We start from the raw sequence: 26277 nt of genomic DNA, 5'->3' as shown, positions 1-26277 counted from the left end.
AAGGACAGGGAGGACTATAGCTCATGGGGCAGGAATCCTGCCTTAAAAGGGGCAGGAATCTCAGTGGGGGAACGTGAACCGGTGATAAAGAACTATTCTGTGTGCCTGGAATCCCCGAGTCTGCCTGCCGCTGAGGGTCACATTGTGGACCACGTGCGCTCTGGGTCCCTCTCCAAACCTGCACACTCAGCCTGCTTTCCTGCACTAGGGGCCATCTGTGTCTGTCACAGCAGGGCGGTCACTCGGGGCTGGAGATACCAGCCATCACAGGTGGGCTTCCAGCAGCCCAAGAACCCCAAGATGGTGGGTAAAAATGTGTCTGTGTGCAACTTGGTGGGGGGGTGGGAAGGGGGGTGATCATGCTTTTCATTAGATTTTCAAAGTATTCTGATGCAAATAACCACTCCTCTTGGAGACTAGTAACCTTGCCAGGCTTCCGCCTCAGAGATGCTCCGTCAGGAACCCCACCTTCAAGCTCATGAAGAAATCACTGTCTATTACATGAAGCAAGGAGTGGGTACCAATAGTCTATTTGAGGATGACCTGCAATCCTTGGGTATTGCTTCGAATTTATGCTATGTGCATTTATTTATTTTTATTTTAACATAAATATTTATATTATTTTTATTATTTTATATGCAGGTTTCTAACAAGTATGTTTTCTGTAAGGATTCCATCCTCTTTATGCCCAGGCAGGCAAGTATTCAGGACGGGGCAGGTGACCCAGGACCTCTGGGGAAGAAGGCTGAGACCAAGGGTGTATGTCCTGTGAATTTTTCAGCTAGGCTCATGAGTATCTTTCTGCTGCCATGAGCAAGTCCCTGGTACCATCTGCCCCCACCCCTGAATTCCTTCCCTATCCCCCAGTTGGGAGGGAAGTGTCCAAGGGAATCTCTGTCTTGTGAAGAGAAGAGCCAAGAGGAACACGCTGTCCCGAGCGGGGGTGGCTGCTGGAACAAACGAACCCCACCTGAGGGGCTTCAATCAGTACAAACCCCTTGTTTTTGAAGTTCTGGAAGCCTGAAGTGTGAAAGCACAATGTCCTGGGGCCACGTTTACCCTAACAGCTGTCTGGGAGAGCCCTTCCTTGCCTCTCCCAGGATCTGGTCATGACCCTCAGTCCTTGGCTGTCCTCGGTTTGCTGCTGCATCACCCAGTCTCTGCTTGAATTTCTTATAAGGACATCGGGGACTTCCCTGGTGGCTCAGAGGGGAAAGCATCTGCCTACGGTGCAGGAGACCCAGGTTCAATCCCTGGGTTGGGAAGATGTCCCGGAGAAGGAAATGGAAACCCACTCCAGTTCTCTTGCCTGGAAAATCCCACGGATGGAGGAGCCTGGTAGGCTACAGTCCATGGGGTTGCAAAGAGTCAGACATGACTGAGCGACTTCATTTCACTTCACTTTATAAGGCATCAGCCATATTGGATTAGGGCCCACCTGGTGGCTCAGCAGTAAAGAAGCCGCCTGCCAACGCAGAGAGGAGGGAGAAATCCCTGGGTTGGGGAAGATTCTATGGAGAAAATAGCAACCCACTCGAGTACTCTTGCCTGGGAAAGCTCATGGACAGAGGAGCCTGGAGGCTATAGTCCGTGGGGGTCGCAAAGCCATACATGACTTAGTGATGAAACAACAATGAGCATACCTTCCTTGATCACATCTGCAAAGGCCTTATTTCTAGGTAAGGTCTCATTCACAGGTGCAGGGGTTATGACTTGAAGGTGTCTTTGGAGGGGGGAGGGCTGTGGTGGCCAACTGTGGTGGGCACATCATCTCCAAAGGCCCTGCCACCCCAGTCCCCTGGGTTGCCCCCTGCCCACACCCACACCTTCCCCCTGGTCTTTTTTTTTTTTTTTTTTCATTTCTTTATTTGGCTTCTCTGGGTCTTAGCTGTGGTATGTGGGATCTAGTTGCCTGACCAGGGAGTGAACCCCAGCCCCCTACCTTGGGAATGCAGAGTCTTAGCCACTGGATGACCAGGGAAGTCCCTTCCAGGGATCTTGAGGTGGTGGGTGCCACCATCCCTCCTACCATGATACCTGAGAACCTTCCCCCTTGGCACACATTCTGAAGTGGGATTTTTTTTTCCTGCATCTCAATCCTGCAGCACTGAAACTGAGCTACGTAAGTAGGAAATGTGTGTGTGTGTGTGTGTGTGTGTGTGTGTGTGTGTGTGTCCTTACTTATCTGTGTGTGTTTCTGTGTGCATGTGTGTGCCTGTGGGTGTGAGCCTGTGTCTGTTTTGGGAAGTGTGTGTGTGTGTGTGTGTGTGTGTGTGTGTGTGTGTGTAGGATGGTCATAAGGGAGGAGTGGGAGGCAGGAAAGCAAAGAGAGGATGGAGCCTTTGTAGCGAGGGTACAAGTGAAAAGGGAAAAGGATGTCCTGTAACAAGGGGGAAAGCATGCTTGTGATAAATATGGGAATGTTATGCCTTTGGTCTCAGTCCCATAAGAAAGGTGTGTTCATCGGGATTTTGATTCTATTACTTTGTGTGTGCATGCTAAGTTGCTTCAGTCATATCCCACTCTTTGCAACCCCATGGACTGTAGCCCACCAGGTTGCTCTGTCCATGGAATTTTCCAGGCAAGAATACTGGAGTGGATTTCCATGCCCAGATTCTTTACCACTGAACCATTAGGGAAGCTCATTCTGTTGCTTTAACAGAAACCAAAATGACAGTGGCTTAAGGAAGATCAGAGTTGGTTTCCCTTTCTTGTGAAGTTTGAGCTGGTGATTGACCAGACCCTGGTCCACGCCATTGCCCAGGGACCCAGACTCCTGTTGCTCTGCCATCTGCGAAAACACAGTCCTTTTCCAGACTCAAAGCTGGCTCACCACCTCATCCATGTCCCAGCCAGTGGGAAAGGAGAAAGGGGGGCTAGGGGACATATCCTTTCCTTTTCAAGGCTCACTGGGAAACTGCACTCATCACTCCCCCTTCTGCTGGCCAGAATTTCATACACATGACCTTGCTAGCTTCAAGGGAGTCAGGGAAATACGTCTCTTATTCTCAGAGGCCATGATTGCAGGGATTTTGCTGCAATTAACAAGGCAGTCACAGATACTGGGGAACGACTGACAATCTATTATAGAAGGAATGTGATTTTAGAAATATAGTGATATTAAATCCCTCTTTCACCCCTTATGATAGACAAAAACCCCAATTATACTCATACAATAAAGAAAAAAGAACATGTGATTAGAAAAATCAGCTCATCAGGGAGGCTCTGTCCAGTTTTGACTGGTCCTGGGGTCAGGACGACCGCTTCATCTCGGGAAGGTATGCACTGGGTCGCTCCACAGCCAGCTGGTTCTCAATGACGTAACACGCCCTGCAGCTCTCCAGAATCCGGGCCTGAAAGTACGCCTTGTCCTGCTCCTGCCAAGTGTCGGACTCAATGTACACGTTGTATGGGTCATGGGAGTGCTCCAGTTTCTTGGAGCGGATGTAACTCAGCATGATGCCCAGGGTGAAGAAGCCGAAAAAGCCGAGGACCATGAGGATGTAGAGGGCTGCCAGCTTGCCGTCCTCATGGCCTGGGAACCTGCGGGCCAGCCCAGACGTGTTGCTGCCCTGTTGAAGCGTCCCCTGCCATAACGTGGTCAGCACAGGTGTCACGGCCGTGGCGTTAGACAGGATCATCCTGAGAGTCAAGGTTTCACTCCGGGAGGGTGAACTTCCCAGGAAAACTGTCTTAAAGAAAAGTGCAACCTGAAATCACAAAATATGGACTGGCCCCAAACCCACCACCACCACACACACACCATACAGAGTTTATAAAAATCCCAGTGACGGCGTACCCTAACCACACTCGTCTGTTATGGGGTGTGCCACCTGGGATCTGCACAGTGCCCTCTCTTGATTGGTCAAATGATTAATTGATTCATGTTTATTTCTATTCACCATTTCCAGCCCCTGTCACTGCAGGTGATCAGCAGGAAGAGCTCCTTGAATGCACATATTTTGTGATAGGTGTATCTTTTAGTTTACGTGCTATGGACCAGAGTGTGTCCCCCTCAATTCATATGTTCAAGCCACAACCCCTAATGTGGCTGGAGGTAGGGTCTTTAGGAGCTAATTAAGATTGTGCATGTATGCTCAGTCGCTCAGTTGTGTCTGACTCTTTGCAACCCCATGGACTACAGCTGGCCAGGCACCTCTGTCCGTGGAATTTTCCAAGCAAGAATACTGGAGCGGGTTGCCATTTCCCACTCCAGGGGATTGTCCCAACCCAGGGGTCAAACTTGCGTCTCCTGGGTTTCTTGCATTGGCAGGTAGAATCTTTACCACTGAAGCACCTAGGTATGGTCCTGAAGGTAAGGCCCTAATCTGACAAGGCAGTGGCCTTATAAAGAAGAGAAAGAGAGACCTTGGCCTGGGTTCCTGTCTGGCACTGCGACTTTTCCAAACTTCCCAGGTGATCCTACTTGGTAGCCGTGATTGAGAACCCTAACCCTTAGGAAACTGACCAATCAATGTATTGTGCTCCCTGAATACCTGGAAGAACTTTCTAAGAAGAGAAATAGCAATTTCATAGCATAATTTTCTAATCTTGTTTGTTTTTCAGATTTTCTTTTTCAGTCTTGTGCATCCATCATACAACCTGAACAGGAGCTTTGGAGAAAAATTCCTAAGTCATCACCGTGACCTCAGCTGCGCCCGTCTAAACTCATGCTGGCATCTCTGCTGAGCCTGTTGGAACTTGATGGCAAACCAGAAAAGCCAAGTGAATTAAATGCCTTTCAAATAACAATGCTGTTATTTTTAACGAAAAGTCTCTTCTGACTTTACACTTATAGTATCGCTTTTGCTAAATGCCTCCTGTGTCCCCAAGGCTTGCCTGCTGAGTCACATGGTGTGTTTGCATAATGAGTCACACGATGAGCTTGGCAACATCCTCTAATAATCAGCACGGTACAAATGACACAGAACCTAATCTGCACGACAGCTGGGGGCTTATGGCCCACTCCCTAAGTTCACATCCATTATAATACCAAAGCACTGCCTGGTGGCCACAGTTAAGACTGCTGGACTCCAGTGGATTTGGAGACCAGCTGATTCAACGACCTGAACTTTATAGAAAACTGGGCTGGATAGAGGTGAGCTGACTTGCTCGAGGTCATGTCTCCTATCAAAAATGCATCTGTAAACTTTAATCTTTTAGCCATGGACTCACATTTTATTAGCACAGAAAAGGGAGTTCTCCAGATCTTGCAGAGAGAAGGTGGATCTGTATTTAGGCTCAAAGAAACTGAGAAGCCCGCCACTTATATCAGATAAAACTGGGTCTACCCAAGTGGGGACTGGCTTCTGATCTAAATAGGAAACAGAAGAACCCTCTCCTGGACCAGGGAGAACCACAGCTTTTTGTATCTCGCTCAGGGAATATGGGGCTGGAGGAGGCAGAAGCAGCAGGAACCAGGAAGGTCCAACTCCAAACACAACCAGCTTGATGCTCAGCTTGTGCTGAACATTTTCAAACTGGCCTTATTGGGCCCAGAAAGAGGGGAGGGTTGGTTCCAGAAGTTTCTGCTTCTGGCTGGGTTTGAGACCTTTCATAAGGTCTCATTGCCCCTAATCAAGGTTTGTTGTTCAGTTGCTAAGTCATGTCTAACTCTTTGAGACCCCATGGACTGCAGCATGTCAGCTTCCCTGGCCATCACCATCTCCTGAAGTTTGCTCAAAGTCATGTCCATCGTGTCGGTGATGCCATCCAACATCCCATCCTGTCACCCCCTTCTCCTCCTGCCTTCAATCTTTCCCAGCATCAGGGTCTTTTCCAATGAGTCGGCTCTTCTCATTAGGTGGCCAAAGTATTGGAGCTTCAGTTTCAGCATCAGTCCTTCCAATGAATATTCAGGGTTGATTTCCTTTAGGATGGACTGGTTGGATCTCCTCGCTGTCCAGTCAAGGTTAGTGCAATTTTTTTTTTTTCAAAGCTTAGTCCCAGGGCTTCTGGTCCACTGACTCACTCAGGATTCATGACTGTGGGCCTCTAGGATGAGCTGAACAGTTGCAAATGGAGACCATGCAGGCCTCCAGCACTGCCCCCCTCTAGCAGGGGGAAGTGGGGGCAGCAAGTGATGTCACTGTATTCCCGGCACAGGCCTCACCTTCCGCATTTTTCCCTGGAGTTCTGGCTCTGTCACATATCAGCACTGATAACAGGCTTTTAGAGCAGTTTTCCCAGCACTGCACCTCTCACCCTTTCCTACGCGTTTACTGAAAGGGCTTTTGTGGCTGACTCCAAGCTCTCTGCTGAAAGGGCCCAATTCTGGGGTGGAGTCCAGGAAGGAGGAAGATCAGGGATACAAATTCCAGCCCTGGCTCAGTTCTAGTGAAACCAGGAGGCTCCCGGGGACCGTAGCGGTGGGATGGGGGTGACATTCCCGTCACGCTTGACAGCATTCCCTAAGCCTTTCCTAGAAAGAGCAACCAATTTTGAAATCAATATTCTTTGCTTCAGGAAGCAGAACTAGGGACAAACAATTATGGATAAGCTTCATTTGGGTGAACAGGATCTTACTGAGTCAAGAATTTGGTGAGAAATTTCCAATTTTCCTTGGAAGTAACTGTCAACTGTTTTCATCTTTATCACAACACTATGTTCAAGGAGATCAAACCAGTCCATCCTAAAGGAAATCAGCCCTGCATATTCATTGGAAGGACTGATGCTGAAGCTGAGGCTCCAATACTCTTGCCACCTGATGCGAAGAGCTGACTCATTGGAAAAGACCCTGATGCTGGGAAAGATTGAGGCCAGGAGGAGAAGAGGGTGGCAAAGGATGAGATGGTTAGATGGCATCACCAACTCAATGAACATGAATTTGAGCAAATTCCAGGAGACAGTGAAGGACAGAGAAGCCTGGCATTCTGGAGTCTATAGGGGTCACAAAGAGTCAGACATGACTGGGTGGCTGAACACGGAATGTCCAAATTGCCTCTCGGCAGCAAAGAAGCCAACAGGGGCTCAGACCCTTCCATGCAGTCAGCTGGCTTTGTTTTGGGCTTTTTACCTCCTTCCCTCGCATAGTCTCAAAAAATCAGGATGAAACCTGTACAGAGGCACGACATCCGACTGCCCTCAAAGATCGGAAAAGGACTCCCTGCTGGCTCTTGAGTCTGGTCATAGGACCAAGAGCTTCTCAGACCTCTCTGTGGGTTACAGAGAGGAACTCTGAGGTGTGAAGGGTGGAGATGGGAACCAGGGAGCTGATGAGAGGGACTGGGTCAAACTCTGTGTGTGAAAAAGACGAGCCTTTTGGCATGGAGAATGGAAGGGCATTCTCTGGGAGGACACATGAAGTCACAGAGAAGGAAGAATCTCACCTGCAGCAAATTAAATGAATCGGGGAGCCCCAGTTTCCTCATCTGAAAACTGAGGTTAATGGGATTCCCCCTGACTGTACTACAGGGTTTAAAGGAGGCATGGAATGAGCCCACAGCTTTCCTGTCTTTTACTTTTGCTGGTTTCTCTGCAAAAAAGGTGAGACCCCCGTGTTTGATGGTCAAAATTCCATGGGTCCACCATAAGTGCATGTCTGTGCCAACTGGTGAAACCCCTTTAAGAAGTCCCCTCCTCTACTTTGGGCCCTTATAGTGCTCTGTCTCTACTGCCCAGATTCTAAGTTGTGTTGCAGTCCTTTGTAGACATTTCTGTGCATTTCCAGGGGGCTCAGTAAGGTCAGAGACTGTCTTGTTCACCTTGACCTCACTCACACCTCCAGAATGACTCAGTAAGGGTTTGCTGAATTAAATAGGAAAGTGCAATCAATTACAACATGAATGTGAAGAGCAAATAATCAATAAAGTAGAATTCACACTGGAAAGAGCTTAGTGGGTAACCCAATGAAAACCTCTTTCAATGTAGTCTGTTTTTATGTAATAAAATTTAAATTATTTTTATGTATAGTTAGCATTATTTATTTTATATATTAAACTTTATGTTAATATAGTTGTATTTTATATTATATATAGCATGCATTATATATAATATTAATATAGCTTTATATATATATATATATGCAACTCTTCTTTTCCTAAAAAGGTTTAAGACCATCAGTAATTGTCAATACAGCAAAATTTTTACTCCTCCCTTCCATTTCCCGTAACTTATCTTGCTCTGCCTCTTTCCATAGTACTTATCAACTGCACTCAGTATAGTTTTCTGGTTTCTTGTGTTCATTGTTTATTGTTTGTCTTCCCTATCTTTGGAGGGCTTTGGAGGGCCAGGATCTTTGCCTGTCTTGTTCCCATGTACCCCAAAGACTAGAACGATGTCTGGCATACGGCAGGAGCAGAGTAAATATTCACAGATGCAGGCATGCATGTGTGAAAACCTGCATAAGTAAATGTCACATTCAACTCCCAGAAAGCCCAAAACACACAGAAACTGTCTCACCAGCTCTGCCTTCAGAGACTTGAGATGACAAGAGCGAGTCCCTTAGAGGTCTTCACGATGTACTTTATTTTCAAAACAATCCACTTCCTAAGAACCTATCAAAAGCCAGAGATAACCTGAATATTCTGGAAACCAAGGTTGACTTCCTCAGACCCAACCTCAGCTCATCTCTGATGGGCAGCATGAAACAGACCAGAGCAAGCCGAAGGGTTTTGCACCCTGGTTAGAAGCCCATAGATCAGAGTCCATTGCACCTGCTGGCAATTTATTGATCACATGATTTAAAGCAGTGGCCGACCACAGCAAAGTTCCCCATCATCCTGACCATAAGTAACAGCTATGGTTATTGACAAGCCCTTCCTTTATGGAGCTGGAAGCTCTTTCTTAACCTGAAAGGGGACTCAAACGGTCAGTTCAGGTACAGCAGTCTAAAAAAATCGAGGGTGGAGCTTGGGAGTGATGGGGATCCGGTGGGTGGGTTAGCACCTGATAGCCTGGGCACATAACAGGTGATTGGTACCAGGTCAACTTTCTTCTAAAAGTTCCAGGCTTCCCCCCAACTTAAAATCAAGATCAGATATCAGTAATGTTCTCCGTGTCCCATGCCTTTTCCCTGGGGACATGCCAAGGCCCAAGAACTTTTCTGGTCCCCCAAAAGGAAAAAGTCCCCTTTGAGGCCGGTGTATATGCGTCTTGCCTGATCTGGAGGTCTCTGAACCCAAGCGGGGGCTAAGATCGTGGGCGGTTTTAGTTTTCTTTGGATGTCTTTAAGTATTTCCCCAACTTTCTACAGGAACGACTGTCATTTAATAATAACGGGGGAAGTTGTTATGTGGCCCTGAGATGATTTTTCTCTGCATGCGTTTTAGAAGTGAAGAGGACAGAGGGGAAGAAGGCATGAGCCAGGGTCATCTACTCTGCCTTCCAAGAAGGGGGTCGCTGTGCCCCCTGCCTGGGGGCACCCGCAGCAGCCCAGAGGCGCTGAGACCCTGTGCCTGGACTCTCCCCTCAGGGTCGCCCGATTTAGGGCATCGCGCGCCGCTAGGCGAGAAACCGGGAGGCAGGAGCCCTTGACTTACCGGGTCTGGGGCGCGGAGAGAGCCGGGTGCGCAGCGGGGTCCGCGCAGGCCGAGCGCAGGGCACCGAAAAACCGCGCGGCAGTCAGCGCGCTCGGCCAGGGAGCGCGTGGCGGGGCGGGCGGGGCCTTCGGAGTCACAGGGCGCCCCGCCCCATCCCCGAGCGTCCCGGCCAAGCCCGCGGCCCCCGGGCCACCTCGGTCGAGCCCCGGGGTCACCCCGATCCTCCTCACCCTGCGTTTAGCCCCAGCAAATGCTCTGGCACTCGGAGTAGGCGCAGAGTCCGCCGAGAGTTTGTATTAGAACTGCCAGCCAGCAGGACAGCCAGACAGACCTTCCTGGGGGTGGGGGGTTGGGGGTGGAGTTGGCAAACAAGAAGCCGCAGTGGCCAAGAGAAGTCAGTCCCAGAGACCCTCCCTACTCTCGGCCAGGCACTCACTAAACTCCTTTGCAAACAGCTCCAAACAATCACTTGAAGGACGCTTTTCAAAACTCCAGCTGACCCTTGTTAACTGTACCCAGTCAGTTCAGTCACTCAGTCGTGTCTGACTCTTTGCGACCCCATGGACTACAGCACGCTAAGCCTCCCTGTCCATCACAAACTCCCCGGAGCCTACTCAAACTCATGTCCATCGAGTCGGTGATGCCATCCAACCATCTCATCCACTGTCATCCCCTTCTCCTCCTGCCTTCAATCTTTCCCAGCATCAGGGTCTTTTCCAAGGAGTCAGCTCTTCGCATCAGGTGGTTAAAGGATTGGAGTTTCACCTTCTGCGTCAGTCCTTCCAGTGAATATTCAGGACTGATTTCCTTTAGGATGGACTGGTTGGATCTCCTTGCAGTCCAAGGGACTCTCAAGAGTCTTCTCCAACACCACAGTTCAAACGCATCAGTTGAAACCCACTAGTGGCCATGCACCTATTCAGCAAGCTTTTATTGAGCACCCACTGACCAGGTGCCCTGTCCTGAGTTCGGGGTGCAGCTGTGGACCAGACAGACAGGAGGGGGGCAGTGTAGGAGGGTGCACAGGTGTGACTGGAGCCACCCATGCCTTGGCAGCCCAGACCCAAAGTTCCTGAGGTGGTGGGGAACAGACTTTAGGGCCATCAGGGGCAAAAACTAAGCCATAGCCCCAGTAACCTCCAGGCAAATCTTCCAGCAGCTGCCCACTAGCCTGGAGGTGGTGGGGGAGACCAGCTTGAGAGGGGCAGTTCCTAAATAACAGTCCTTTGAAAGTGCTAGGGAACAAGGTCCAGGCTTGCAGTCTGCAGGCAGGAAGCAGAGAAATTTGATTCTTTACCTAGAGATACAAGACATTTTCTCCTGTGCCTAAAGCCTTCAAGGATGCCAGTCACTTCTTGCACCTCCACCTGGGAATTCTCTTGGGGAGGACCTCACTGAAGGCTCTGGTAAGCGGTCCAATGGGTGTGGCACCTTAGGACACAGCCCAGTGGGTACAAGTGAAGCTGGCACTACCCTGCACCGTGGTTGCTGGTCTAAACCCATACAGCCACTCTGGAAAGTCCTCAAGGGTCCATGGCCTTGATGTGTGCTTATATTGTGTGAAATCTATTCTATGGTGGGAATCTGAGTTGTAGAATAGCTTTATGCTTAGAAAAATTCTTTGCAGTTTTACTTTAAATAACTAGAATCTAAGTGTCTCAAAATAGAAAAGTGGTTGCATTATGGTAGGTATTTTAGAATGTTATCCTACACACTGGAATATTGTATGTGATCATTAGCATAATACTTACAAATAGCTGGCAACAACGTGGGGGACAATGTTTACAAATAGTTTGTACTGTTAAGTGACAAATGCAAACCCTAAATGGTGCATTGAGCCCATCTTTGCATGAAATGTTCCTTTGGTATCTCCAGTTTTCTTAAAGAAATATCTAGTCTTTCCCATTCTATTGTTTTCCTTTGTTTCTTTGCATTGTTCATTCAAGAAGGTTTTCTTATTTCTCCTTGATATTTCAGTTGGGCATATCTCTCTATTTTTTCTTTGCCTTTCACTTCTCAGCTGTTTGTAAGGTCTCATCACAAATCCATTTTGCCTTCTTGAATTTCTTTTTCTATGAATGCTTTTGGTCACCACCTCCTGTACAATGTTACAAATCTCCATCCATAGTTCTTCAGGCACTCTGTCTACCAGATATAGTCCCTTGAATCTATTCATCACCTCCATGGTATAACCATAAAGGATTTGATTTAGGTCACACCTGAATGGTCTAGTGGTTTTCCCTACTTTCTTTGCATTATTTCAAAAGACTGTAAGGTAGCATACCATAATCTTATTATCTGCTACTGATGGCTTCCATTGGATTCATTTTCATATTTATACCATTCTGTATTTTCCTTTCCTTTTTTTTTGTAGCAACTATATTCTTTAATATTTAGGAAAAAAACATAAACTATATCTGAAAATTCCCTAGATTCTACTCCCTCAAGGTCATGCTGTATGTATGTAGTATTTTTTTTTTTTTTGCTTACCTTTTCACAAAGAACTCCATACCAAGAAGGAAAAAAATGGATCATTGAAGCAAAACTCTTTGTTCTCTTGAACTTACATGCTCCCCTTTTCAGTAATAACCTGTGGACCAGGTAAGCATGCATGGATGGAGCACCCCAGAACACCTGCAGAGACCCCTTCTTGTCAGGGATTGGGGCGATGTCTCAACCTTTGACAGTATTATCAGCAATAAAGTAATTCCTCACACGTGGGATGGAATCAGAGAGAGAAATAAGAACATTCCCCACTCACTGGGACCCTGTACTTGCTTCCACTGCAGGGAGCCCAGGTTCAATCCCTGGTGCAGGATCTAAGATCCTGCATGCCGAGAGTCATGGGAAAAAAAATATTGCCATTCACAGAATACCTTTTTGAAGACACTTCCCAAACATACAAATAGAGTCTGCACAGTAGCTGGGTGACGGGTGAGTTCTCTCTGCTGCACAGCAGGCTCTGCTGTGTGTGGAGGCAAGCGCAGAGTTCTAATGAACGCTGACGTCCTTATTTCTCACTCCGATTCTCTCCATCCCACCTGTGATGAGTCATTTTATTGCTGGTGATACTGTTGCTGTTATTTCCTGTTTGTAATGATAAAACATGATTACGGATGAAAAAGAGTGTCTTTTGTTGCCTTTGGCGAACTTGAAGTGGCTTCTTTTCTTTCCTCCTTCTTTTACGCTCTCATTTTTGCCTCTTCCCATTTAACAGGTGTGACTGGCCTTAAACAATCTTAACAACAGAGCTGCAGAGTCCTTGAGTCATTTCGTTATTTTTTTTCCTTCTGGCTCTTCCACCTTCTCCCTTCTTCTTGGTCTCAGGAAGGTCTACAGACTTGAGCCTTCTCCTTTCAGTGAGTTTATTCCTCTTCTTCCTGCATTCCACCTCAATGTAGAGGACATCCGAGGCCAGAGCTCCGGCCACTTCTCATTCTTTCTGAGCGAGATCACAAATCTCAGCTCACAGCTTGGAGAGCCTGGTCACGTTCCCAACACTTTCCACACGCTGCCACCCTCACCAGAGAGGACTGTCTTTGTTGGAACTCACCCTGGATGCACATATGGAGCTTGGCATCATGCAGACAGCTCTGTTCCCCCTGGCTGCATTCCCATAGGCATCCAGATGCCCCAGCATTAACCTGGGGACATTCCCTCCCCTGAGGCCCCCTTCCTTCTTGCTTTTTGACCCTTTCCCCAGGGCTGCTACTATCCCCAGGTGCAGCTCTCACCTCTCAATAAGAATGCCTGGAAAGCCAGCAACTTTTCTTGAGCAGCTGCAGGGCATAACCTGGGTGCTGCATTGTGCTGGAATTGTAATACTTCCTCCCCCCAAGAAGGACAAGGAGGAGGAGGAGGACATTGAAGTCCCTCTCCTGCCTCTGGTGACAGGTGGGGAGATGAAGAATGGTGGAAGAGAGCCTGGTGATGCCATCTGTGACCTGACACCACTCCCCGCCGCCCACCCAGTGCTGCTCCAGCCATGTCAGCATCCCTCACAGATGAGTGAACCTGTTCGTATCTCTTCTGCTGGCCACTAGGTGCTCACATCTTATCTGTCCCTCTTCCTTTAGCCAACATCTCCCATCTGATTCATCTGGTCACAGGAGGCCAGCTTCAGTTTTCCCCTGGGGTTCCTCTTTGGGAGTCCTACCCATAAGATGCATCTTTCCCAATGGCAGCATTTTCCTAACACCCTCTCAAGGGATGCTCCTGGTCCAAAAAGAAACCATCCCCAGCCTGCTTGGGGCCAACAGGCCATTGCAGCTCCCCAACCTCATTTCCCACATCTCTGCTCCTCTGAGCTCCCGGAGCAGCAGATGCGGCCCCTCTGTGCATGGCCCATCTTTTCCCCTGCCCCACACCCTTCCTCGGGTTCAGCCCTCTGCTTCCAGCTTCCCAAACCACAGGTCGATGATCATCCTCCAACTGGGGTTCAGGACTTGGCCAAATCCCAGATCTTCTGCAAAGGTCTTAGAGGAGGGAATGTGGGCCAGTTCAAGCCTCCAGGCAGAGGGTCTGTTTGTTTGCTTTAATTTTGAATTGGTTTTTCAAATTTAAAAAATTGAGAGCTCTTATACTAAAGATCTAAACGTTTGGCTTCTCTCATCAAACCCAATGGATCTAGAAAATTTATGCACGTATTTATCAGAACCGCAAGTGACAGGAGTTAATGGCACAGCCCCTTTCCAGAAAAATGCAAACTCTGTGTTCTCCCTGAGGCTTCCTTGGTGGCTCAGACAGTAAAGAATCTGCCTGCAATGCAGGAGACCCGGGTTCGATCCCTGAATCAGGAAGATCCACTGGAGAAGAGAATGGCTACCTACTCCAGTATTCTTGCCTGGAGAATTCCATGGACAGAGGTGCCTGGAGGGCTACAGTCCATGGGGTCTCAAGGAGTCAGACATGAACTGACTAACACTTTTACTAACAAGGATACTTAGCAGGCCTGCCTGCTTCCAGGACATTATGGAATGTCCTGCCTGGTTCTGTGGGTATTCAGTTTGTCTCTTCTGTTTTAGGTCCTTCCAGAACAAAGTTTCTGCAAAAGTCTTTTCTCTGGCTGTTCCTTGGAAAAGAGCCTGATGCTGGGAAAGACTGAAGGCGGGAGGAGAAGGGGACGACAGAGGATGAGCTGGTTGGATGGCCTCATCGATGTGATGAACATGAGTTTGAGTAAACTGCGGGAGTTGGTGATGGACATGGGGCCTGGTGTGCTGCAGTCCATGGGGTTGCAGAGTTGGACACAACTGAGTGACTGAACTGAACTGAACTGATGTGTATGTTCTGTTTATCCTTTCAGAGCAATGGTTCTTGAATTTTCATGATTCTTTTGGGAATCTGAGAAAAGCTATGACTCTCCCCAACCCTCACCTCAAAGGCACACATGGGCAATATTTTCCCTATACCTCTGCAGACCTATGGACCCCTGATATGCTGGGTGATTCATGGCTGTTACATTAGGATTTAGAGCAGGGACTGTCTCTCCCATAAAACAAATTCAATTCTATAGCATTAATTCTATGGGGTGGTACTGTGACTGGTTCCACTGAGTGTTGCCTGATGGGTGGATGGCAAGATCGTCCACTAAAATACTCACTAAGCTTCAGCTGTCCAGGTCTTGGGGGCACCTGCGCTAATTTTTGTCACTCTTGAGTCATCCAAACAAGACGACACATCTGGCTACAGACCCACAAACCCAGGCATCACAGCTGCCCTTGCATTTGACAAATAATGACCTTCACCTCATTATGACAAGAACACAAGTCCAATTAAGAAAGCTTTTCCAAAAGAAATAACAGTGTTGGTTTACCCCCCACCCCCACCCCGCCTTTCTCCACCCCTTTATGCCCTGGAATAATGCTGGGCCGATAGGAACATGGATAAATTAATTACAGCCTGGAATGTTATTTATGGCTAAGAAAGAGCACTAAATCTACACATAAAGTGTTTGACATTTGAATACAAACATTTCCCTTGTGTTTATTTTTTTTAAGACTCCGTCCATCCAGTTTACACTGACATATGTCTAATCTTTTTAAATGTTGTGGATTTAAGATCACAAAGGTAGCAATGTGCTGGCTGCTTTACTCAGCCAAAGAACAAGGAGATGCAGGAGAGAGATTAGCATCTCTTCAGTTCTTTGCCTGTCAGAGATTATTTTGGTGTACCTCCAATTCCTGATAACACAGAAGCACTCTTGTGGCCAAAGTGCCTGAAATGGAAGGGCGTTGGCAAGCCTGAATTTAAAATCAGCATAGGCAGCCTTTCTGGGAATGTGTGTGAAGGTCACTGTTTTAGAAGTGATCTGTCCTTTCTAACACAGCCATTGTCATGGTTTCTGTGTTATTTCAACCGGGACCTCAGCCTGGAAGTCTAGATTCATGTGGGTTTCTGTGGGTCCTCCATGGGAATTGAAGGAATAAGTGAAGAAATCGAGAGTGGTATCTGGCATGACTCAAAGGGGAATGAGAGGGAAAATATTCAAAGGAAATCTTTAGAAAGGCAAATTCCAAAATACCTTTAAGCGCAAGCTTTGTAAACAGTGAAAAGATTTGGATAGCAATCTTTCATTTATTAACTTTTAAACATTTTGTTCATTTTATTTAAAATATTTTTTATTGAAGTAAAGTCAATTTATATTATGCTAGTTTCAAATATACAGCACAGTGATTCAGTTGTATTTATATATTATTTTTCAGATTCTTTTGTCTTTATAGGTTATTACAAAATATTGAGTATGGCTCCCTGTGGTGTACAGTAGGTCCTTGTTGGTTGATAACAATCTTGATCTTGAAACTGAATCATTATTCTAAGTTATGTCCTAGTCTGAACTCAGACTCCTTTCCTTACAATTTTTATCAATAACCAAATCTTCTCCTTGGATGACTAGTCAGTTCAATTCAGTATTTACTGAGTTCCTCTATGGGTAGGTTGAAGGGCATTCAGTCAATGGTATGTTCAGATCCACTCACCTTGCAGATTAGAGTGAAAATGTCCTTTCTCTTGCTAACCTTCCCCACATCCCCCACAAACACACAGAAAGACTTCCCAGCAGAAACAGTCTTCTCTCCTTGCTGAGGATGGCTTTGAAGGTTCCAGCAGCAACAGAGCATCACCTCTGACCATGGCCCTCCACCCTCTTAGTGATCTCGGGACTGTTTTTTTCTCCTTTCATTTCTGAAGCCCCTACCAAAGGCCAGCCTGTATCAGCTTTTACCAGGAATCTCGCAAGAGTTTCTGGGCTGATCTCCTGGTCGAATCTGACCCCTCTTCCTTTGTCCTTGCAAGGTCCACTTTGCCACTTGTCATTTTCTGCCTCCCTCATCAGTAATCAATGACCTTACCAGTTCTCTTCCAGCAACAAGCTCCAGAAGGATGGGCTTTCCCGATGGACTTGCCTTTCTGTTCTCTACTGCAACCATCAAGGAGTTTGGCATGTGGAAGAGGGATGCCTAGATAATTCTTGAATGGATAACTGGTTGCTCATCTATTTGTGGACTTGATATTCATCTATTCACGGGCTCAATGGACATGAATTTGAGCAAATTCTGGGAGATGGTGAAGGACAGGGAAGCCCAGCGTGCTGCAGTCCATGGGGCCACAAAGAGTTGGACACCACTTAGTGATTGAACATCAACATCTACTCATGATTTGGGGGATGTCTCTTTCTGGGCCAGTCACAGACCAGACCATATCACCTGGTAGTATTTGAGCATGACAGAGTTCAGTGAACATTTGCTGAATTGAATGGAATAGAAGAGAATTTTGGAGCGTGGAAATTTGGACAAGACAGATAAATGGGTGGAATAAGTGGAAATGACAGTATCTAAATTAAAATCCAGTGCCGTGACAGCAGCTGGGAGATTTCCCCTCTGATACTACTCTTGAAATCACAAAATACTCAAGGTATCAAAGCTTTGAGAAATCGGTCAGGGGAGTTGTCTTTAATGATGCCATGATTGTTCAGTGTTCTCTTTCTTTTGGTAGCAAGAGTGATAGAAAGCATTGATAAAATGCGATGCACAGGCTCACAGGTAACCATCCGTTCAACCATCCTGAAGTGAAGCACTTGAACTCTGTTTCTTGCTTTGCTCATTTGTCATTCAAGGTGATAAGAATACCTGACTCATTGCATTGGTGTCATGAAATAAAATAGCTTCTTTAAATTCCTAGGCCATAAGACAGTAAATTGAAAGTAAGAAAGATAGGGAAGAGTGTTTTGAACAAGACAGCTCAATGAGCTCTTGCTTTGATCCATCCTTTTGCTCTGAACACAGAGCCATGACAGATAAGGTGTAAAAATAGAAAGCTAAAAAGAGATGTCTGGCTCAACAGAGGCAGAAGAAAACTGCCAGAAGCCTCTGACTCACTGGGCTCTTTGTCTAAAATCAGCGAGACAAACTGAAGGGGAAGCCCTGTGGGACAAACCCAAGACAAAAATGCCCGAGAGGGCAGACAGGAGCCGGGCCATGGCTTAAGTCAGGAACTGCGGGGAGCCCTCAGAAAAGAAATCATGGATTACACTCTCTGGAGCCCAAGATTTTAGAAGAATGAGCGTCTGGGGCAATGAGGCTGAAGACTCGACCCATAGCTAAAAACTAAGCATAGTCATATACTGGTCTCACGATAGTGCAAATGTCCACAATCTCTTGGGTCAGAAACCCCAAACTGCCTGGATAAAATCCAGGATGAAGTCCCAGAGTCCAGGGAAAAGCTATCACAGAATGATCATCAGGGAGAGCCTCGTTGGATGGGGTGGAGACAGGTGGGCAGAAAAATGAAAAGAATAAAAACAAACCTAAAAATCAAAACTCTGAAACATGTAAAGAAATCTCAAATGAAGAACAGTTAAAAATCCTCAACTCAACTCATTTTGTGAACCTCGAATATTCTAATGCCAAACCACATGGAAAAAGGGACAAAAGGAAAAAAGAAAATCACAACCAATATTACTTCTGAAAATAGATGTAGAAATGCTAGGTGAAATATTAGCAAATGGAATCCAGCAATTCTAAAATAAGCACTGTATCATAATAGAGGTAGGTTTATTCCAGGAATGCAAGGTTGGTTTAACACAGTATAATATAAGAAAATCAGTGGGTATAATTAACATATTAGTATATATTAACACTATGATGTGGTGGTTAGTTTTTTGTCTCTTAAGTGCATATTGCTAAGTAAAGGAAGTCTGTATAAAAAGAGTGCATAGAGTATGCTTCCAGTTATATGACATTCTGGAAAATGTAAAACTGTAGACACAGTAAAGAGATCAGTGGGTGCCAGGGTTCAGGAGGAAGAGGGGAAGGGTGAATACCATGGGGGGTGGTTTAGGGCAATAAAATTGTAATGTAAGCTTTTAGGGCAATAAAATGACTGTAATGGTGGATAAAAGATAGTATGAATTTGTCAAAAGCTATAGAACAAAGAGTGAAATTTGATGACTGCAAGTTTTAAAAAATCATTAAAAAATCATTTTAGAAGTTGGGGGAAATCTAAAAGGAATGCAGACTGTGACAAGAGAAATTAACTGTATTCAAAACATACAAAACAACCTCACTGAAAGGGTTGGATGGATAGGTGAGACAGGGGGAGGTGTAACCCTAAGTGTCTTTGGAAATGGGTGAGATCTCTAAGACTACAGGCAAAAGGAACTCTGTGCCCTAGTTGATAAAGTTGTTTCCTTTGGGGTATTGGTTAACAATTCTGATACTGTTATATATATACCCTGGGTTGGAACATTCACACCAATGGATGGCAGATGTCTCACTCTTGGAGTGGGAGTTTATAACAAGGGTAGGATCTGTGTAGTAATGGATTTGAGATATTAATATGAATTCATGTTTGGCTTAAAATAGATACAGATGGTTTACATATACACGTTTATAGCTAAGTATATATACACTGCTTAGTACAAACACATGTATTTTTTGCTCTGTCATCTGAGAAGTCTCATAAAAAATGACACCCCAGTATCAACAAGCTTGGTCTAGTACCCAGGTTTTTGTTTGTAACACCATTTTCTATTAAGACAAATGAATCAAGGCTCCTTGGAAAAATGGATGATTCTAAGACTAGGGTGGGAAATATACAAGATGAGCCTGGATAACCTCGTAGTCCCTGAAAGTAAGGAAGAGCTCAGAACAAAGCATTGATGGGTATGTCAAAGGACAAAGGACCACTGGAGATGATTGAAAGAGTTCCCAGGGGTCAAAGCTGGAACTTCTGGGTAACAAAATAAAACAGTATTGGATTGTAACCCAGAATATATAAAGTAAATGTCTACAAGTCCATATTGATGTGGATAAGTGATTGCATAAATTAATAAATGAGGAAGGAGACAACTCTTCCATACAGAAGAATTCCAAGGAATTTATGTAGATATTCTGTCTCCAAGGAGAGGGAATGAACTCCTCACTCTGTAGGTGAGGGCTGTGCAGAATGACCTTCCAAACTGTACAACACACAGGGAGAGAAAAGGAGTCACTTTACAAGCAAGAAACCTGACAAACGCTACTTCAGGCAGGTGACTAAAGCCACCATCAACAGTCATCAATCATATTGGCAGTACGTGTGCTGGGTATATGGTGTCATGAGAATAGCACTTCACCTCCTAGTCTGCCTCCCAGCAACCTAGACCCCAGTCTTATCAGGAGAAAAACACAAGACAAACCCCAATAGTGAGGCACTCCACAAAATACCTGAGCAGTTCTCACAGAAACGTTCAGGAGCATCAAAAAAGGAAATGTCTGAGAAACTGCCACGGCCAATAGGAGCCTAAAGAGTCCTGACAGCTGAATGTCATGCAGGACCCTGGAACAGAAAAAAAAAAAAGACATTAGGCAAAGATTAAAAATATCTAAATAAATCACAAACTTTTTAAATAAGGTATCGATATGGGTTCGTTAAATGTACATACTAACCTCAGAGGTTAGTAACAAGGGAAACTGAACAAGGTATATAGGAACTCTCTGTACTATCGCTCCAATTTTTCTGACAGTCTAACATGGTTCTAAAAATAAACTCTACTAAAGGGAAAATTTTAAATGGACAAACTACTGCTATGCAAAAAACATAGATGAATTTTTCAAATACAAAGTTGAGCCAAAAAAATCACACACAAGGCTATAGACTCTGATTCCTTCCATATAAAGTTCTTTTCAAAAAATATTTTATTTGGTTGCACTGGGTCTTAGTTGCATCACTTGGGATCTTTTAGTTGCAGCAATGCAGGATCTTGTTCCATAACCAGGGATCAGACCCAGGTCCTCTGGGAGCGAGGAGTCATAGCCACTGGACCACCAGGGAAGTCCCCAGATAGAGTTTTTTAACTGGAAACTATGGCATGAAAATTTAAAAAAATGTTTCCGTTGGGGAAGTTCAGCAGATGATGGCTACGTGATGTCATGTGTGGGCTTCTGGGGTGCAATTAACATTTTATTTCTTCATCCAGTTTGTGGTTACATGGATATGTTCCCTTTCCGTAAATTGATTGAGCTGGTGTTCATTATTTATCTACTTTTCTGTACAAGTCAATAAACCTCAATGATGGAAAGAAAACAGGGATGCATAAAGAATGACTCGGAATATATTTCCACATGGGTAAACATAAGAAACAATTTGAATTTGAAAAGTAATCTGCCAAATAATACCTAAAATATACCAATTTTTAGAAATATACCAACAGTAAAACAAATTATATCTTACAGACATAAAATGTAATCTGAGTATACAAACACACATGAACTTATAAGTAGCAAACTCATGATAGCAGTTGCCTCTACAGAGAGGCAAGGAAATAGAATCAAGTTGGGGGTGTAGAGGGTTTTTATAATATTTTATAAATATGAAACATCAGGAATACATGTTGCAAGATGTAAAGTTGTCATATAGTTGGGTTCAGTTATGTGGTTAATCATAACTTTATTTCTTTTTCCTAGTAACACACACATATGTACATATGTATACAGAGAGAAAGTACTATAAGAACAAGCAACCCATACCATATAGAACAATAATAACCTAGGAGAATTAATAAGTGTTTTATGATCAGTCCTTGGCTTCGGTGTTTCTAAGGAGGAATGGATGCATAGAACCTTTGCAATATGGAAATTTTTGGCTTCTTTTTTATCGAGAGTTCCAACTCAAAGATTAGTTACCTTGACATTTCACCAACCCCTTGTTAATATCACATCTTTCATGAAATGTAATCACAAATTTTCCTGGAATATAAATTACATCTGCTGACAAGGCTCTTTAGAACCCCTGGGGACAGTCAGATACTGGAGGTCAGTGAGAGACCAACCCGGCTACTTGTTCCTTCACTCAGCACCATGTGCCATGTGAGATACGGTGAGATCTGAACTGGGCTGGTAGCAGAGGAGACAGAGAAGGGTGGGGACACTAAATAAATAGAAACATTCTGAGGCTGAGCTGCCAGAAGTCACTGAATGGTTCTAAATAAAGTGGCGGAGCCCAAGAGTCCAAGAAGTGAGAAAAGAAACTTAAGATAGTTGGGGTAGCAGCAAAGGCTGAGTGGCTGTGTCTCATTAACTGAGATGAGGAAGATGGGAAAGAATCTGTCTTTTGAACATAAGAGTTAGGGATGCCTTTCAAAGTCCAAGTCTAGAAGCGGGCACTTGTGTACTGAGTGTGGAGCTAAGAGATATACACTCTGGGATGTCATTAGTATTCCAACAATGCTTCATGTCAGAGGACTTGCGGAGACCCCACCCCCACCCCTAGAGAAAGGGTAGCTAAAGAAGAGAGGTCTGCTGTTCAAGTCTGGAGACACTCCAGGGATTCGAGTTTCACAGTGTGTTAGTCACTCAGTCGTATCTGACTTGTTGGGACCCCCATGGACTCTAGCCCGCCAGGCTCCTCTGTCCATGGAATTCTTCAGACAAGAATACTGGAATGGGTTGTCATTTCCTATTCCAGGGGCTCTTCCCAACCCAGGGGTTGAACCTGGGTATCCTGCATTGTAGGCAGATTCTTAACCATCTGAGCTACGCAGAGGAGTGTGGAAATGAATGAGGACCAACCAGATGAGAAAAGCAAAGGTTATTTACTCAGAGCTTTCTGCAGCAAGAGAGTTGGCCACCATCACTTGCACTTTGGCAGAGATTCAAAGGCAGGCCAAAGACTGCAAAAACCTCAGAGTGGTAAAAATGAAGGCCTCAGTGTGCCCTAATTTGGGGCTGTGGGCTTAGGAGAGCTATGGGGGCATGTGTGTGTGTGGGGGTAATTATTATTTTTAAAATATTTTATTCATTTATTTGATTGTGCTGGGTCTTAGTTGGGGTTCATGTGATCTTTTAGTTACAGCATGTGAGATCTAATTCCCTGACCAGGGATTGAACCTGGGACCCCTGCATTGGGAGCACAGAGTCTTAGCCACTGGACCACCAAGGAAGTACCTGGTTATCATTGCTATTTAGTCACTAAGTTGTGTCTGACTCTTTTGTGGCTCCATGGACTGTAGCCTTCCAGGCTCTGTCCATGGGATTCTTCAGGCAAGAATACTGGAGTAGATTGCCATTTCCTTCTCCTGGGGATCTTCCCAGCCCAGGGATCTATCAAACCCAAGTCTCCTACATTGGCAAGTGGATTGTTTACCTCTGAGCCACTAAGGACTTGATGGACAGGAGTTTGAGTGGACTCCAGGAGTTGGTGATGGACAGGGAGGCCTGATGTGCTGCAGTCCATGGGGTCGCAAAGAGTCGGACACAACTGAGCGACTGAACTAAACTGAACCACTAAGGAAGCCAGAAGTACCTGGGTGGGGAATGGTGGTAATTACAGCAGGGCCTCCTATGTGAATGGTTAGGGTGTATACTTGGCTTTCTCTGGTTGACCTTAAGTTGGAGGTGGGGACAAAAATTGGAAAGATGTCAGTTATTAAGTCCCGGCTATTTGGGGCCCATTGTTGCTGAAGTTATCAATGAGCTTACTGTATCGTTAGTGGAGATGGCGGTCTGACTGCCTACATGTCTGACTGACAGTGGGCTGGCTTCCTGGGCTGGTTACTGTAGACAAGGGGTTGGCTTTCTGGACAGGTTGCTCAGGCTGTGAATCAGGGTTCTCTTTTTATACGTGATCTGACTATTGTTCATTGTATATTCAGACTCTCTGGAGGAAAGAGAGAGGAAAGCAAGAGAGGAGACTGAGCGGGAACCGCAAGAGGTAGGAGGAAGAGCGAGAAAGAGTAACATCCTGGGAGTCATGAAAATAAAACATCTCAAGACGGAGCAGGTGGTTAACTGGCAAGCGTTGCTAAAATGTCCGATAAGATAAAGATGCAAGAGTAAATCAAGGTTTTCCAGGTTAAAAAGAAATGCAACCATCATTCTTGCTGAATTCTCACACATGAGAAACATTTTTTATGGCAGTGGTTGGAAACAGAAAGTAGGAGGATGAATTAGGAAGAGAAGATACTGTTCATCCCTGCAGGGGGGCATCTCACATCCTAGTGGATGTAAGGATGCAAGGAGGACTGAGCAGCAAACACTGTCCCCTACTGGCCATAAAAAACTGTGGTGTTGGAGAAGACTTGAGAGTCCCTTGGACTGCAAGGAGATCCAACCAGTCCATCCTAAAGGAAATCAGTCCTGAGTGTTCATTGGAAGGACTGATGATGAAGCTGAAACTTCAATCTTTTGGCCACCTGATGTGGAGAACGGACTCCTTGGAAAAGACCTCGATGCTGGGAAAGACTGAAGGCAGGAGAAGAAGGGGACGACAGAGGATGAGATGGTTGGATGGCGTCACCGACTCAATGGACATGAGTTTGAGTAAGCTCCGGGAGCTGGTGATGGACAGGGAGGCCTGGTGTGCTGCGGTCCATGGGGTCGCAGAGAGTCAGACACGAATGAGCGACTGAACTGAACTGAACTAGCCAGAAATAGTGATTGATTAGATTACACTTGAGATTTCCATGAACCTCAACAGGCACCCAAGACTTAAACACCACACTAAATGACAACTCACTCCAGGATTCTTGCCTGGAAAATTCCATGGACAGAAGAGCCTGGCGGACTACAGTCTCAGGGGTCACAAAGAGTTGGCCACGATTGAGGGACTGAGCACAAAGCCTCTATTATTCCATTTTAGAAAATTTCACTGACAAGTAGGTTGGGAAACTGGTCCTTTCCCTTCACAGATTATTGGAAACAAGGTGAAGAAAACTGAAGACAGCAATCCTGGATTTGATTCCAAGCATCCCATCCCAGGAACTTCAAATCTGCCACAATAATGTTAACCACGAGCAGAAATAGTTTAATGATGCTCTTTACTGTCATAAATCTGGTTTTCCTTTAGCCACGTGATGTAACCATGTTACAAAAATGAGTACAGATAAAATTATCCAGAATCTCTCACCCCTACCATTGTGCTGTTAGAATCAGCTTGCACTCGAATTTGATGGATGACCTAAGCAGATATTTCTGCCCTTTCTTGAGGGGACATTTGCTTCACCTCTTGATGTGCATGCTAACTCCTATTCTTCTGGAAACTGACTTAGAGGCTGCAGAAATCTGAGAGTAGAAAGACAGGGAAAGGACGAGCTTGAGCAAGGTCAAAGCCCTCTTCAATCCTTCTCTGACTCTTCCTCCTGGTCCTGCTGCTCCAACCCCAGCCCAGGCTCAGACGACTCTCACCAGGATCACCCACCAGTCTCCTACCTGGTCCCTGACCTGTTCCTCTCCTGGGTACCCTCCCCAGGATGCCCAGAGAGACAAATACTGCTGAGCGTCTTTTCAAGTCTCCAATCTACTATCCTTCTCCCTTCTCAAAGGGTCCAGTCTGTACTCCCTACTAATACACAAACAGCCTTCCACGTTGTTCCTCCATCAGTGGTTTTCAACTGACACTTTGGATACACTTTAGAATCCTGGAGAGCTGTAAAAACCACCCAGTGATTGGTTTAATCAGCCTGGGCAGGGTCCCAGGTATCTGGATTTTAGTTCATTTCCCCAGGACCTGGTGACACTTTCTGGAACTTGCAGATGCCAGTGGCTCAAAAATAAGAAAGACTTTTGTGTTTCCAAGGTCACTCCATGCGATCTACCATATGTTTCAGATGAAAAGAGGGTGGAGATGAGGAAAGGAAAATGTGGGAACGTGGATTGGTGAGGTGGCTTGTGAGACAAGAGGTCCCAGGACTGGCCAGTGGCCTGAGACTGAAGGCAGCCAGCCAACAGGAAAAGGAGGACCAGCCCACTGGTGCTCCCATGGTCTAAGGGGCACTTCCAGCTGGGGGACCATCCTCCCAGGCAGTTGTGCCCCCTCAGTGGATCCTTTCTGCTCCTGACATCCCTGGGCAGCGTAATCGTGACTACAAATGAAAGGAAAAGATTTTCCCTGATGCCAGAAGGGAAAGAGAACTCTCTCCCTCCCTCCCTTTCTTAGGGTATTTCCTTTAGAATCCTTTCTCTGGGGACTTCCCAAGTGGTCCAGTGGCTAAGACTCTGGGCTCCCAATGCAGGAGGCCCAGGTTTGATCCCTGGTCAGGGAACAAGATTGTGCATGCCACAGCTAAGACCCAGTGCAGACAAATAAAATACATAGATATAAAATAAAATTTAAAAATAAAATAAAATACATAGATTTTAAAAAATAATAATCTTTTATCTGTCTCTTTAAGATGTATGTAATCTTTTCAAAAAAACTAAACAAGTTCTTTACCGATTTGCATCCTGCAAGCGTCTTTCTTGGGGACCTGGAAATGTGAACAGTGAAGTAGATGGTACCCTGACTCTGAGTCTCTTTTGGAAGTGAGCCTGGGTGCCTGACTCCC

The 26277-nt window shown here is 45.7% G+C and overlaps 1 protein-coding gene and 2 non-coding genes across 6 annotated transcripts; 1 reads left to right on the top strand and 2 right to left on the bottom strand.

Annotated features, from left to right (window-relative positions):
* The first annotated feature begins 1193 nt into the window (after positions 1 to 1193).
* Positions 1194 to 1265, top strand: TRNAR-ACG (transfer RNA arginine (anticodon ACG)). The gene has a single exon. It is a non-coding gene; the product is annotated as a tRNA-Arg (tRNA).
* A 1802-nt stretch (positions 1266 to 3067) lies between these two features.
* On the bottom strand, positions 3068 to 9752 carry KCNE1 (potassium voltage-gated channel subfamily E regulatory subunit 1). Of its 4 annotated transcripts, none has more exons than XM_055567621.1 (3): positions 9480 to 9751; positions 8401 to 8495; positions 3068 to 3692 (listed from the first exon to the last, which is right to left on the bottom strand). In XM_055567621.1, exon 3 carries the CDS (start codon positions 3639 to 3641, stop codon positions 3252 to 3254), a length of 390 nt encoding a protein of 129 aa, XP_055423596.1. In that variant the 5' UTR covers positions 3642 to 3692; positions 8401 to 8495; positions 9480 to 9751; the 3' UTR covers positions 3068 to 3251. The 4 variants fall into 4 exon arrangements, with proteins under 4 accessions (XP_055423596.1, XP_055423597.1, XP_055423598.1 ...); XM_055567622.1 differs by having other exon boundaries at positions 3068 to 3688; XM_055567623.1 differs by lacking the exon at positions 8401 to 8495 and having other exon boundaries at positions 9480 to 9752.
* Positions 9753 to 22822: 13070 nt separating this feature from the next.
* On the bottom strand, positions 22823 to 22895 carry TRNAG-CCC (transfer RNA glycine (anticodon CCC)). Its single transcript has one exon. It is a non-coding gene; the product is annotated as a tRNA-Gly (tRNA).
* Between the last annotated feature and the right edge of the window lie 3382 nt (positions 22896 to 26277).

The sequence above is a fragment of the Bubalus kerabau genome, chromosome 2, assembly GCF_029407905.1.
Source record: "Bubalus kerabau isolate K-KA32 ecotype Philippines breed swamp buffalo chromosome 2, PCC_UOA_SB_1v2, whole genome shotgun sequence".
Classification (NCBI taxonomy): domain Eukaryota; kingdom Metazoa; phylum Chordata; class Mammalia; order Artiodactyla; family Bovidae; genus Bubalus; species Bubalus kerabau.
Note: the sequence above shows the minus strand (reverse complement) of the source record. Positions and strands in the feature narration are given on the sequence as shown.